Source organism: Pimephales promelas, chromosome 7 (genome assembly GCF_988280905.1).
Source record: "Pimephales promelas chromosome 7, fPimPro1.hap1.1, whole genome shotgun sequence".
Taxonomy (NCBI): domain Eukaryota; kingdom Metazoa; phylum Chordata; class Actinopteri; order Cypriniformes; family Leuciscidae; genus Pimephales; species Pimephales promelas.
The window spans coordinates 19,651,907-19,668,315 of record NC_142775.1 but is presented as its reverse complement, the minus strand read 5'-3'; the positions used below and the strand labels follow the sequence as shown (position 1 = coordinate 19,668,315).

At 39.3% G+C, this 16,409-nt stretch overlaps 1 protein-coding gene across 4 annotated transcripts in view; it reads right to left on the bottom strand.

Annotated features, from left to right (window-relative positions):
* Positions 1-16,409, bottom strand: part of nalcn (sodium leak channel, non-selective) — a 104,808-nt gene that overhangs the window by 33,877 nt on the left and 54,522 nt on the right. For all 4 annotated transcript variants that reach the window (XM_089133182.1, XM_089133180.1, XM_039655491.2 and 1 more), the window contains 3 exons: positions 3,540-3,676; positions 2,900-3,041; positions 2,534-2,607 (listed from right to left, as the gene is read on the bottom strand). In XM_089133182.1, the coding sequence (XP_088989308.1) occupies positions 2,534-2,607; positions 2,900-3,041; positions 3,540-3,676 (353 nt within the window). The remainder of the gene's footprint in view (positions 1-2,533; positions 2,608-2,899; positions 3,042-3,539; positions 3,677-16,409) is intronic.

Here is a 16,409-nt window from a genome sequence, read left to right as displayed (position 1 = left end):
TTCCGGCAGACTCATCACGGAGACTCACTAGTAGCCTAGACTTGTTGTTTAACTACTGCACTCTGTTATGAGTAGGCGTGGCCTCCTAGGGTAGTGAAGTGCATTCTGGGAGTTGTTGTCTTTCATCCACATACATTTTCTTTCTTTTCTCAGTCTAGAAAGCTCCAAATTCAAAAAATAATTTCATATTTCTTCTAGATAAAAGACCCATTTTATATACACATTCATCTTTCCAGAGGTGAAGTATCCCTTTAAGACTACGTTAAAGGGTCATGAAACCCCAAACCAAATTTTCTGAGATTTGAACAGAGGTATGTGTATTGAACACCATTGAAGACAATGTTAGCATCTGTTAGATTTAATAGTAGGGCTAAAATAGTTAAATTAGTTTTTTCCCGTTTTTTTCGTCTTCCGGTTTTAAAATCTTCATCGTGTCCAGGTCACAGGCTGTGACGTAGCCATGCACTGTGAGTGCGTTGATGACTCATCGGTGTCTCATAATTATTAATGAGACGGAGTTTTCATACTATGAGAAGAAACAGTCTCTTAATTATTCATGACACCACGTGGAACTTTCCAATGACAGACATGTCAAACTGTGATATATTGCATATAATAGATGAGAGAGGCAATCATGGGACGCAAGTGTTTGTTTTCAAGGAGCAAAAGTCCAAGTGGGTTGAATATGAATATGTCCCCGCGATGCTGCAAGGGCTAGACTGTGGCTCTGGACAATTGGTTTGCCATCAACCACTGACACATCTAAACAGTCTATGATCTAAACTATAGTGTGTGCTGCAAGCATTTTTTTGAGAGAGCTGCAAGAAGAGGAGAATGGTGGACTTCGCCTTGTTGACAACCAATCCAAGTTGCATCTTGCGAGTGATGCGGTACCAAGTCCCGAGGACTTTTCTCTCCCTTCCGAGGTGTGTGTGTGTGTCTAAAATGAGAAGTCATCCACCTCCGCAGAGCTATCTTTATTATGGGGGTTTAGGGGGCATGTAGATCTAGGCTATGCATGAAACAATTTCTTTTTAAGGAAAATTCATAATTTTCAAATGCATTTATAGAGTGTCTATATAAACCACTATATATATTTTATAATGACATTAGAATTATACATGTAGTCTACATTAATATGTTTTAAATAGAATTACGATTACTGTAGACCAATGGGCATTCAGTTACTTTTGAAAGGAAAATAGCCACTCAGGCTCAGCCACTCAGAGGTGTGTGCGTGTGGTGGGAAAATAAAATACTGCTTTTGCACAAGAATACTTACAATAAATAATGTGATGTGATATGAACTCTAGATTTGAGGTGTGAAATTCTGATTTCTGGAAAGTCCAGCAGGAATAGTAATTTTCCTGCATTTTTGTACCATATTTTTGAAGACCCATATTTTGTGTTTGTGACAACTGCTTAAACAGGTAACAAAACCTGCAAAAGCAAAAGATATGTTGAGATGAATTGTAACTGGTGTAGCTATTGCTATAAATGGTATTGGGAGATTGTACCGCCGCTGAGATCCCATTGGCTGTTTATGCTCTGAATCATCTATGCTTTAAAAACCCTCCTGCTCACCACCGCCTCTATATTGTCCATTAATTGCAGAGTCATGTACCAGAACACAGCTAATGACAATTTCAGCTTCAAGAGAACATGTCACCCTTATTTATGGCCACTCAGAGTGATGAGTGCCTGGCTGATGAAGAGTGTGTGTGCGTGTGTGTGCATGTGTGTATGCAGACAGACCGAATGCCCCAGACGGCACAGACGACGTGGGATGGCTACTGATGTGCCGTCTGTCTGCTTAGCAGCAGGAGGAGGGGTGGACAAGGTGAGGTGTATGAGTGTGTGTAACACAAGGGAGGTGGGGGACGGCATCAACGTGACCTGAAACTTAACGACAGAGACGAGAACGGTCGAAGGAAAGTGTGGGAATATCTGGCTGCATCGCTGCCAGATTTTAATATCTGAATATGTTCATTCACGCTCACAGGTGACCCACTAACAGTAACAGTGATACGGAGACGGCATTATCTGCTTTGACTGCTGGGCTGGCTGGATGACAAACATGGAGTCAAAATCATGGAAATTGAGGGTTGAAATGAAAACATATGTATCCTGTATAGGAATTAAATGTTGTTGCCTATGGCAGCCAGAGAAAAGCAATGCTGTCCATTTCAAATCACAAAGAATTGCATGTCTATATTATGACTAAATATCCTAATACAAATTCATTTCAATATTTCTGCTTGATAGAAAAACCACTGGGTCTCATTCACTAATTGTCTGTATGTCTACATGAACAAATCTACACATTAAAATGACAAAAATCATGATTCATTCATACTGTAAATAACATTGACATTATTACAGATCGATTTGGACTTTTTAAAATTAATATATGGTGTTCATTTTCTAGCCCTGCCAGGATAATGCTAAGCATAATATCAATATCAGCCACAGAAAAATCATAGAATAAAATAAAGCTGATAAAAATCAATTTGCTGAAAATCAGAAATCTCACCGCAGGATTTTATTGACAGTGGTTTCCTTTTCTATGAGGTTACGGGCCCGGATGCTAAATACTGACTTTCTGAGCTAGGAAGAAAAAGAGGTTTACAAAGTAAGATGCACACAGATCAATAAGCAGTATAATTCAGACATATACATTTACAAACAACTACTGTATTATTATGTGGGTAAAGCTCAATTTTATATCAGCAAATAAAAGCATCCCAATATAATCAACAAAATATTGTTATATAACTGCAGGCTATTTAATTCTTGTTGCGTGGGAAACAGATCTGTTCCTTTCAGAGCATTCATAAGCTTATTGTTTAGTCCCTGTGTAATGAGGGGGTGGTTATGTGGGAGTTATGGAGTGTGGTACCTTCTGATCTATGTATTTATTATCCTCAATGGCAGACCTCTTGGAATGGTCGCAGGATGAGGACGACGCTGAAGGAAGGCGACGGAACAGACAGCTGGGGTCCTGCTGCTGTCGGTCGATGAACTGCTTCATGAAGCTCTCCCTGTGGCACACGCCCACGGGCACACACATAACGAAACAGACACACGCAAACACACAAGGGACTTTATGTTTTCAGAGGATTCTTGAGGACGAAGTAGGAGGCATTCAGTGTAAAGGAATAAGTATATTTGCAAGGATGTGGGTTTGTTTTTAGAAGATTAAATCTTGTTTAAATTTGTTTTTTTATTTTCTGACAAAGTTCTGATTGATGGTTTCCATGGCATTTCTATGCAATTGACAAGGCATTCTAAAAAGGCTTTTAGCATGTAGCCACAGTAGCCGATTGAAAATCCAGATCTAGTTGCTTGATAGTCGAAGACACCACCATGGAAGCCCAATGATACTTTGGCTCATATATATATATATATATATATATATATGATACAACTCCTGTAATGAGTAATCATCCATCAAATTAAAAAGTCTGATCATTATGAAAAGTTAGCACACATGTATTCAACAATTCACTAGATGAGGTATCATTCAGTGCACATAGTACCTGATTCTGGGCACAGTAAAGTCTGAAGGCAGCTTGGATATTTTCACCATCTGTGGTCGATTGGGGAACTTCTCAAAGATCCGTAATCTCAGAGGAAGTTTCTCTTTCGTATCAGCATTGGCTTCGCTCTGTTTCAGCTGTAGAAGCCAAGAGACTCACTTGAAACAAATGTTGCATTCTGTGACTCAACCGAGAGACACTGATACACATTGTGTTTTCACACATAGCTTTCAGACATTTGGTAGACAGTCCAAATTTGACATAAGTTATCCATCTCTACTTCTGATTACCCCTTTAGAAAACTCAGCCTTCAAGTAGAAAGCAAAGAGTGTACTGTATTTTAAATTCAGTTCCTCACTTCTGCTGGTGAGAGAGCAAAGGGTTAGCCTGTATGGTACAACGCTCTGAATTAATGTGCCCCTCTGAGGATTAACTGACTTCATGTGCCATAACCTTTTATCTTTCCCCATGTCTATCAAGCAACATAAAGGCCTTGGATGATTAGGCCAAAGCACACTAGAGGACCACTTCTCATTCTCCTGTCAGAAGAGATGCATAAATTAAAGTGAATAAGATAAAACCAAGATGACAGATTGCGTCATATTTCCTAAACATGCATATGAATACACATTAAAAACATCTACAGAATGCATTGATATAAAAAACAAACAAATGAAAAACTACAATTTGAACATGTAACTACAATTTTACTCACTAAAACAATAACACTAATGCAAACAAAACCCTAACCATTATCGACATTTGTTAATTGATTTTTTATTTTTTTTTTTAGAGAGAACAAGATGTCTGTTTGACAGATTTTAAAAGCGAAACATAATGTCAACAGAGTGCTGTTCTGCTAGGCTGTCCAAAGATGGCAGCAGCGCACAGCCTCATCGCAATTATCCATCCATTACCATTTTCCAACAATGACTGTCAACTTATATATATTTTTTTTTTTTCAGGACCCAAATTTTACATAGACATCAAGTGTAAACCCAATACAGCAGCAACACTGTTTACCATGCAAAAAATAAATCAAACAAAAATGTCATTATAACCTAATGTTTATTTATTTATTTTCATTATTATTTTTTTAAGCCAAAAAGGCACAAAACAATGATTGGCCCAAACTATGGTTTTTTTTTTTTTTTTTTTTTTTTTTTTTTACAGCAAATTGTGAAGTTTTGTTTAAACGATATTGATGATGCAACCTATTTATGCTGGCATCTTTCTAATTTGTAGCTTCTACCTTGTGACATAAATGTGTGGCAAAATACCATAGAGCAAAATAAGTCTATTTATTTTGTTATGGGCATGATTTTATAGTTGGTTGTATTTTTTTTTTTTTTCATTAGGACCCTCAAAATAGACACATAAACCATTTTTGCTTCACTATCTACCAAAATATTAACATATTAGAGCCTGGAAGTAAAACAAAACCAAAATGAGGACACATTCACACAAGCAGGCTAAAACTTGTCAAGCAAACAGAAATGTCATGGATAACGGAGAGCAATCAATTTAATTACATATGAAAGGATACACTGAAATTATGTAAAGAGTTAGTTCACCCAAAAATGAAAATGCCCTCATGTCATTCCAAGCCCATAAGACCTTCGTTCATCTTCGGAACACAGTTTAAGATATTTTAGATTTAGTCAGAGAGTTTTCTGTCCCTTTATTGAAAATATATACACGTATACTGTCCTTGTCCAGAAAGGAAATAAAGACATCATTTAAGTAGTCAATGTGAGTGGGTTAGTTAGAAAGTTTTGAAGCATTGAAAATATATTTTGGTCCAAAAATAACAACAACTATGACTTTATTTAGCATTGTATTTTCTCCCGGTTCTGTTGTCAATCCGCGTTCACGAGTCTGCAGTGTGCATGCTGATGACGTAAGACGCTGCTGACGTGTTATCTGTTGTGCCAGATAACTGGTTACCAGATACACGTCAGCAGCGTCACTGCGGACTCGTGAACACAGATCATGAAAAAAAAAAACTTTTCAATTATACCATTCCAGACCCTTGGTATTACCACCAGGCTAGTGTCTGGGCGGCTGTTGATAAATTATGCATTTCTGAAGAGTCAGAAACACCAAAATTAGGTTATCTGATGACTTTATCTTTAGAAATAAGCAGGTGACCTTGACCCTTCAGAAAAATAAAAGAATTTGGCAAGAGGAACTGACAAAAACAGAGACAATCTAAAAATGTCTTTGTATTATATTATTGTATTGTGACTCATAATTTTTTTTCATTCATCACTTGAATTGTCCATACATTCAGACATTAGCAGTTCACCACACATGCTGTTCTTTCATAGAGTTACAGACAGCAGGTCATGTTCTGGGCTGGAAGGGAATGGAAGGGAAGCACTACTTTGAAGAGGTTGTGCTAGTGTTTCTGGGAGGTTGCTTGAGCCAAGAGGAAATGTGCTCAACAGGGATCTTGAAGTTTTCAGATGAGAGTAATAACCAACTCAAGCCAAATGTGACATGCTGATGTTAGGAAAAATAGCTTTAGCACCACCAACATGCAGGGATGAACTTTTGCTTTGCTTAGGTCCGAATGAATGTTTGTGGCCATTGTGAAATGAATCCATTCTTAATATACAACAAACATTCACAACAAATATTCAGACTTGGTATGAATAGTACTTAAGGGAACAAGGATGCATTGGGAAACAGACCGCTTGCTGTGCTTTCATATTCTTGGCTGCTTGGTGGAAAACATAAAAACCGGTTAAATCTGCACAGGAGCAAATTTGGATTTCCCTGTCTCCTATCCAAAACAAAGTCTACAACTGTTTCCGGGCAACTTTATTGTAAGAGTGTGTGTTTGAAATCTCACAAGTCCCAAAGGCTCCAATCAATAGCTCGGCACTCAGCAGGGTGGCTTCAACTTTGCGTTTTACTCTGCAACAGCCTCTGATTAGCTCTCACACAAAGACACACGACACGGAGCACTGCGGAGAGAACAGGCGCTTCTGAATAATAGCAACACAATTGACATCCCTCAAGTACTGTATAAGTAGTTACAGGGAAGAATCCTCCCTGCTTTGCAACTCCACACACAGCCCCCTGTTTATTCCAATCAGGTAGCTAAAACATGTGTTTCTATAATTTATCACAATGGATTCAAAGTTTGAAGACATTTTAGTTAACTAAAATTTTAAAGAAAAATTTCACCCAAACAAAAATGATTTAATCTTTTACTGACCTTCATGGTGTTCCAAACCTGTCTGACTTTCACCAACGGTGTTGGTGTCATTTTCAAAATAATATGTTGTTGAATTCAAAGATTTTCTGAGTAATAAATTAATTTCGGGCTGTAAATCACATACATGGCAGATATTTTTTTTTTAAATACTTGACATTCCTGGTCCAGTGTTGTTATTGTTAACTAAAAATAAAAATAAAACGTTAATTGATACTAGACGAAAAACTTAAAATGAACAACTTAAAAATCTTAAAAATAAAAATGTTGCCTTGGCAACTAGATGGCATGATAGGCTGCGCATGAACGATTGGACGATGAAGGAAAATAACTGACAAATTACTTACAATATAACTCTGTAACACAGGAGATCTGGACAAACAGTAGGATGCAACTACATCAACATAAAATTGGTAACCGGTACAGAATTCAAATCAGGAATTATTGACATGTCTCTGGTTAGGAATGTAACCATGGTTCCCTGAGAAGAGGAACAAGACACTGCATCCTAGGACTCTAATGATGAGGGCCTCCGACATGACTGGCGTCTAAAACATGTCAAAACACAACAACATTGGCCGACAACAGCCTATGACGTCACTAGAGGTCCCTTCCTTCCTGAATCCATACACTCTAGAACCACATTTCCCATAATCCTTGTTTGTTCCCATCACTTGTGATTGCACCCAGCTGTTCTCATTTATGTTGTTAGTGTCTGTGCATAAATACCCTGGTTTCGTTAGTTCATGTCACGGAGACATTGTATTCTATATCACATGTCACCTCCAAGGTCTGTTTCTAGTCTGTTCTCATTTTTGATCTTGCTTGTTTTGTTATTTGTTATCTACCTGATTAAAGGGTTATCGACGATGTAATGGAGGACTACGATTCTGATCCTTTGGATTGCATGGATGAGAACTATTTGGATTGCCCAGACTATCAAGTTGCCCTGACTATCCAGCCAATTCTCCAGTAGAGATCATGACAGAATGACTCCGTCCTCAAATGAATCCAGCAGCATGAACATTTTGCAGGCATTTGCTTTTGTGGCTCAGCAAAGGGAGGAGGCCATGGCGCTCAGATTTCATAAAGACTTCTCGTTCGACGAGAGAGAGTCCTTTAGAGGAAAGCGCCAGGCCAGATTTTGGGGAACCATGGAGCACGCAGAGGAGGAAGTACAAGAGGTGAGTCCTGGACTCAGTCTTTACTTCGGTCTTCCTTCGACCATGATCTGGTGATACGCAGCCTAGAACACCCTTCGCCGCGGGTCCTGTCCCATCCTGAACCTGCATGACGGAGGAGGTGTGCTTCTCTTCTCTTTAACCTTTCCCGAGGTCGTACAGACCGCTGGGATACAGAAGGTTGTTGCCATACAATCCGTGGTCATCTCATTAACGTTTCACGTCTCATCTTCACTGCTGGCCCCATCCAGCCCAGAGCCTTCACTGCTGGCCCCGTGCAGCCCAGAGCCTTCACCGCTGATCCCGTCCAGCACAGTGCCTTCACTGCTGGTTCCAGTGGTCCCTAAACGAAGGAAAAGGAAGACTTCCTCTGTGACTGTCTCGGTAGTCCGGAGTCCGGTGGTCCCGAGTCCATCCCGAGTGGTCCTGGAGGCTGTGCCCGAGAAGCCCATCATCAGTCCTACAGTTCTGGACGACTACGATTCTGATTATTTGGATTCCGACTCTTGCATGGATGATGACTATTTGGATTTCCCTGACTATCAAGTTTCTGCATTTGGACCCACCCAATTCTCCAGGAGCGATCATGACAACATAAGCCAATGACTTCTGGAGTACAGTTCCAATCCGAGTGGTATGCAGCAGCGGTCATCTTGACTCTATTGCTTAGGGCCAGAAACCCTGGCAACATAGGGCAGCTTAGCTCAGGGCCTGGTATACAAAGAATACCTTAAAGGGGATTTGGCCATGGATTTAAATATATCCTGCCAGTTCCCACAGGACACACCCCTGATGAGTGGAGGTCCCACGAGGAAAGACCTAGCAACACTCAGGGAAGCTCTAAAAGTGGAAGCCTCACCAAGCGAGAGGAAGCCTAGGTAAGTTCTATGCTAAGAACTGCTTATCAAGGAGGCTAAAAAGGAGCCTAACACTTGATACTGCTATCCAGGTGGAGCTCTGCTGGCAGATGCCTTAGCAGGACAACTCTCTAAAGAGAGAGAAACTCTAGTAATGCCACCTTTAAGACAGTTAAACAGGCTCCAAAAGAGAGCCTCCCGATGAAAGTGAAAGATCTGCGTGAAGGCATTTTTTTTGTAAGAATGGTGTATGGCCGCAGCTCTTCATAATGATGAATCATATGTCGCATTTTACATAAATCATAGCAATGAGAGCCATGCATCTTAAATATGTGTGTTGGCATAAGGACACATTAGGGTGATCCATTCACTCCTATTCACATATTCTTTCCAATTTCAGGCTCAGGTGAATCATACTAGACTATTCTCCAAGTCCCCTGCCTTTCTAGAAGACAAGGGTCTCGATTATTGACCAATTGCTGCTTGGTCTGAGGCACATCCACAAAGGAGCTTGTAATAGTGTGTTGTGCTCCCAGCAACACAAGTGATTGGTCGGTCTACAAATCTGTATGTCACCATTCAACAGATTTACTCTACAGGCCATTAGGCACATTTATGCTCCAGTTAGGTCACCATAATACAGTGGAGAACAAATTTAGACACAGCCAATAATGTCTAATGGTGTGTGTGTGTGTGGTGACCTTCAGAGACTGTGTTGGCCCCACTGACTTTCATTGTATAGCAAAAACACAAATTTTTCATTAAAAAAATTACAAATTAGAATAGCATGAAGATGAGTAAATGGTCTAGTGCAGGACTACTTAAAAAAACAAAAAAAAACATTGTGGGTCTACATAAACACACAAGACACATCATGTGCCATTTAGTTCTGCATTTTTAACAGGCTTTGTTAATGTTAAAACAAGGTAAGAAAAAGGTGAAGTTTCAAAAATGCTTCAGACCAGTAGAACACATCCTGCGTAAAAGACCCCTGAGTAGAGAATTTCACTTTTCAGGTTCCATTTCAGTTAGGCTGCTGATTTAGTTGCATGCCTGATAAACATATATTACGCATGCCGCTCTGCTCTGCTCCAGACTTGGTGAACTTCCATAAGCAGCTCAGGGGTAGAGGGGTCATTCTCTTCTTCTCATTTAGTATCTAATGAGGCATGGTGCTGCATAGGCCATAAACTCCCAGACCTCTTAGAGGCACACCTTTGCCACCTGAGAGACTGACTGGCTAAAACTTAGCATGGGGAGAGTAATGCAGCATGGCAAGGCAAACTGACTGATGTTCCTCAAAAAACTCCTGTGCGTATATGGGCAGTTCTAATGACTAGCCAAATCCCCCACTGGAGTTTCATTCATGATGAACATAGCTGGATCTGACAAGTTCGGTATTTTACAATTAAAGCCCTGTTTTAAAGGGTTAGTTCACCCAAAAATGAAAATTAAGTCATTAATTACTCACCCCCATGCTGTTCCAACCCCGTGAGACCTTCGTTCATCTTCGGAACACAAATAAAGATATTTTTGATTGAATCTGAGAGCTGGATCAGTCCTACATAGAATGCCTAAGGGACTGGCTCTTGACGGCCCATAAAGTCATTAAAGAAAAGGTTTAAATATTCCATGTGCCTACAGCGGCTCAAATATAAGTTTATCAAGCGACGAGACTACTTTTTGTGCGAAAAAAACATAAATAACGACTTTATTCGACTATTCCATTACTTCCTTATGGGCGCATGCGCGAGAACTGAGACGAGGACGTTCTCCTTCGACTACTTCTTTTTACCGGCTGCTCACCGCTTAGGAGTATTACCGCCACCTACCGTATAAGATGATGTGCTGATATAGCTGGAAGCGCAAAACTTTCTGTTTACAATCAGAGGAAGATGCGCGCTGTACATACGCTTTTCAATTAGCATATTTTCCGCACTATAAGGTGCAATTAAAAGCCTTTAATCTTCTCAAAAAACGACAGTGTTCCTTATAATCCGGAGCGCCTTATATATGGATCATCATTTTATACGGTAGGTGGCGGTAATACTCCTAAGCGGTGAGCAGCCGGTAACAAGAATTATACCATGGTCTGGGTGAATACTCGATTCTGATTGGCTGCAGGGTGTCCGTTAAAAAGTGATAGAGGACACCTAGTAAAGTAGTTCTGGTGAAACTGCCTGTTTACCATTCGAAATTAATAAATAAATGCGCTGCCTACAACGGCTGTGAGTAACCATAGCAACAGGCAGTCACATGCTCTATCATCTAACGTTAGATATTATAGCCTAATACAACAATGAGCGACTTCGTGCTATTTCTTTTAACATTTATGGAGAATATGGCAACTTTGACGACTGGTATGCTGCTGAAGAAAGAAAAAATGTAAATAAAACGGAGAAAATTACACCGCTGCTGCTCTGCTCCATTGAACTCTATTGGTAACGACGTAACTTGCGACCATAGTTGGATAACGATGCTTTCGGGAAACGCACCCCTGAATGAGACCCTGCGGGAGTTTTACGCAGCTGTCCTCCAGACAACCAAGGCAGGAGAAGGCTGAACGTTACAGCGTTTCAAGCCTAAGGAGCCTGAGGCAAATGACCCTCTCTTTGATCTGATTAATTTATTGCCCTCTATAAGCGCAAATCGCTGGAGCTCAGAGCTAATTGTTTTTTTATTGTTGTTTGATTAATTGTTTTATGTGTAATAAAAAAAAACTATGCCTACCTTTATGTTTCATGAAAAAAAAATGCATTTGTGAACCTGAAGGGATACGAGCTAAGCGGACTATAAATATCTCCGGTTGCTAGATAAACAGTCAGTCAAGTTATTATTTGTAAAAACTAGATTTAGCCTAATTAAAATATAAACTGATGTTTTAAAAATGTTTTATTTGGCAAGTGACCATGGTATAAGCGGGTTAATGTCCTCCGAGGTGTCCATTGTCAGGTTTTAATGGACTTCGGCGGAGGCAACCGTCCTCCGCTGCGCGTCGGCCGGTTTACGCCTCGCCGTCGTCCATTAAAACCTGACAATGGACACCTCGTCGGGCATTAACCCTTACGTAGCAAGTCGAAGGAGAACGTCCTCGTCTCAGTTCTCGCGCATGCGCCCATAAGGAAGTAATGGAATAGTCGAATAAAGTCGTTATTTATGTTTTTTTTCACACAAAAAGTAGTCTCGTCGCTTGATAAACTTATAATTGAGCCGCTGTAGGCACATGGAATATTTAAACCTTTTCTTTAATGACTTTATGGGCCGTCAAGAGCCAGTCCCTTAGGCATTCAATGTAGGACTGATCTAGCTCTCAGATTCAATCAAAAATATCTTTATTTGTGTTCCGAAGATGAACGAAGGTCTTACGGGGTTGGAACAGCATGGGGGTGAGTAATTAATGACTTAATTTTCATTTTTGGGTGAACTAACCCTTTAAGATTGTTTCTGATGAAATAGAATGGTTAAGTTTGTTTTTTAGACAAATGCTGCTGTCCCGAGAATTTTCGGATTCTGTGGTAGCACCCCCCAACCTTCACAATGGTAGTATAGGTTCACAGGAACAATCCTTAATAAAATGAATAAAACTTTAGTTTACAAAGACGTGAAACTCACCGAGTGGTCTGGGGTGTTCACTGATGTGTTCACACAAAAATCGCTGCAAAAGATGCTTTCCAATAGGTGTTTTACCATTCGTTGTAAAACCGGAGACCTATTTTTCCGAACGACTCACAACATTCTTCTGTTGAGAGCTTGAATAATAGACACTCCAGCCCAGTTGGTGGCGATAGTGCACCCTTGCCAATTGCATGCAAACCACTTGTATAGTGTAGCCTACGATACGACGACTGCATAAGACTACAGAAAGAATACAAACAACCCCATTTCCGTTTCGGGCGGCGGAGTAATACCGTACATCACACAACATTCAATACAAGTCAATGGATTTGTACAAAAACTATGATAAAACCTGTTGGAAAGCATCTTTTGCAGCAATTTTTGTGTGAGCATATCAGTGAACACCCTAGACCACTCGGTGAGTGGTCCAAAATGTACCCTCAACTGTTGTCAAGGCAACACTCTACATGCGTTGTGTCAAAACACCCCACAGAACAGAAAGGCGGGGTGACGTAGCTCATTTATCAGGACACAGGCACTTAAATGGCGTATTGTAAACAGATCTGTTTTTGACCAGGTAAAATGAGTCTTTTCTCAGCGAACGAGGAGGCAGGAACTGGCGAATAACAAACGTTATTTCAAAACAAAAGTGAAGCAACAGCCCCTAACGGATGACTGTTGAATTAAAGAGAGAAAAAAAAAAGTTCAGGCCTGGTCCTCACTTGTCTTGCACTGTCATCACTCCTCCTTTTATCCTTGTGGAGCTCCACTGTGAGACTTGAGACCGGTTTGCATGGAGCGAGGCCGGTGGCTGCTCATTAGCACTCACGTCACCACCTCGCTGCATTCCCATGGCTCTCGGCCCCACCCTACTTGCCACAACCAACCACCAATGCAGTAAATTGTAGAATACTTGTCAGTGGAATGTCAGTGGTCGGTCAGTGCAACCTAGTTGACACAATTACAACTACAATGTAACAATAATGTAACAGTTACATGTACAGAAATGTAACAAATACATTTTGATGAAAGGTATTTTTTTTTTCTTTTTTTGGAATAACGCAAACTGAATCATGCATTATACGACCAAGAAAGTCTCAAAGTAAATAAGGTCAATTTTGATTTTATGTTGAAACCCCATTATAAAAAAATGGGTGCTGAAAGGATGAAAAAGGGTCTATGTTGAAGATGGAACACACACACAGGCACAGTGTCTGGGGCAGCAGGCATCTGGATCAAGTGCAGGTGTGTGTGGATGTGACTATTAGATCAGAGGATGGTGCACTGGAAGGCATTTGATGGACAGGGCTGTGACTGAGGGTCCTTTATGTCTATCGCAGCCAGAGGGAACCAGCATGTGTGTTTGTGTGTTTGTGTGCCTGTGTGACAAATTGTTGACGCCACACTTTTTAGTCTGGGTGTGATGATATACAAATCTGTGTGTGGGTGTGTGTGTGTATGTACATCTGAGCCCCATTGCAATTTTTGTTAGGATTTGTTTGTTAGGACCAGATGTGCTTTGTGCAGATGAGTGCAAGAGAAATTACCAGAAAAAAAAAAACAAAATAAAAAAAAAACCCGGAGATGATATTATCTCATGTGAAAAGTGTGCTCTCATTGTGTGCTTCAGCTGCTGGAAGCAATTTAATACCCTCAGAATTGTATTTTTTATTATAAATTCCTGCAGTTTATCTTTGTTTCATCCATAAACGCAGCAATAATTGCATACTCGACTTTTTTTGTCTGTTACTAGACCTGGCTGTATACCACCAAACCACTTCTTCTTACTGTAAACTGACTCCAAGAAACCAGGCAGTGAAGTTAAAATATCAGTCGCACAGGCACTAGCATATTCTAGCATATTATTCTGTGAAGGGTTAAGAAAACGGTTAAGAATATTTCTAGGTCATATTAAATCTATTTTTTAGGACCATTACGATTTGTTAAATTATTTTCATGGTAATTAAAGATACCCACACAAAACAGTTATTGTTTTGTGTGGTTGTTTTTGTATTGTTAATAAAAAAATAAATAAAAATAAAAAAAAATATATTATTGCATCCATACAGGATGAATTTGATTACTGTAGTTCATTAAAAAGAGAATAAATAATATAAATATATATATATATATATATATATATATATATATATATATATATATATATATATATATATATATATTCCATAAGGAGTGGTAGCAGTAGGCACTAGATGGCAGTGTGGTAAGACCCAAAAGAACATTTGGCACCAAGCACGTACACAGTAGTTGACACTGTGACCTTTTCCTAAGTTCAATCTTTACATGGTTCTTTAATGTCATAGAAAACATTCCATTTAACCAGCTAGCCTCTACCAATAGGAAATAAGACTGTTAAACAACCTTATCACTGCCTTCAGGACAGCACCATTCCTTTGTAAAAAAGTATTCATGAATGGATGCATATACTCCGCAATATGACTCACAATGAGTGTATCTATTAAATAGTGTTTCTTGTTAAAGTATAGTATAGCTCATCATACTTAGGGTTAGGGGTTTTGGAAAAAATATTTTTACTCTAAACTGTTTTAATTATTCTTATTTATATTGATTGTTTTAATTCCTTCTATGTACAGCACTTTGAATTTCCATTGTGTATGAAATGTGCTATATAAATAAACTTGCCCTGACTTGCCTTGCCTAAACTGTTTGAACTTTAACACGCTAGAAGGTTTTGATTTGAAGCGTGTAGTATGTACTTTTTGAAAGAGTACAGGACCTTAGTTGACAAACCAACCATGGTCCCACCACCAGACCCTCCCTCTCCTTCCCTTAGGGAAAGTCCTCCCTTTGATTTCTGTCAATAAAAAGATAAACATTTCCCCTATCAGCTCTAGACACTACTCATTGCCATTTAACCGGAGGAAAGTAATGATTTCTTGAGCCGTTAACAACCATCAATCTCTGCCATCAGAGAGTGAAATGGCTTGTGACCAGACAAATGAACAGACTGCATCAGGAGATGTGGCACAAAAGGTGATGTGTAACAAATGGTGGTCAGGTGTCACAAGGGAGACCGGCTTATTCAGGTCATGATTTGTACCACCAGACTTTTCTTTCAACATTTGAAATTCCACTAACCACTTTTGCACCTTTGATTCAAATATGCACAGAATAAATTAGGCTGAAAATTTCGATTTATACTTTGCAACAATTCGGTTAATCGACTAAATAAAATATGTTTACATTTACATATATCAAATTTTCGTTGTGCTTTATGAAATCATTGCAATATTTCTACTGGCAGCAATAAAAACTACTTTGTATATAGGTTTGTGCAAATAAAACTAAGTGTTAATCTCTCTGTTACATGTATGCTCTGTTTTGGCTTACTAGTTTCATTGTGTTTTGGTTCTGTTCCTGTTAGCCCTGTCATTTGACCAATAGTGTCCTAGTGTGTTTGATTAATGATTCCGTTGACCTGTCCTTCAATTAATCAACTCATTATAGTTCCCCTGTGTATTTAATGCCCGGAACATACAATGCCCGGCATGATTTTGGGCTGTCCTAAACTAAAGATAACTAATCGTGGCGGTTTCTGTGGTCATGGCTCCTAAACGGTGCAATAATTTTCTAACAGAATTGAAATTGAGCACCAAATCAGCATATTAGAATGATTTCTATAGCAAGTGATGTGACACCAAAGGCTGGAATACAGCTTGCTATAAATTCAGCTTTGCCAAATATTAAAATAGAAAAGTTTAAATAGAGTTGCTGAGCAGAAGAGACATTCAAAAAATTACCTTAATCTTACAGTAAATCATATTTAGTGATCCTTGGCATCAAAATGTTTGAACACACTTGATATAAAACATTTCCATCTCCTTATCAATCATCACAAATCATCTCATATGCAAAGCTGTTTGAACAATTTATTAAAAATTATAAATGCATGATTTCAATCCGTGCTAATGGGAGAAGAGTATGGACAAGTTCTGACAGAGGGAAGCTCATT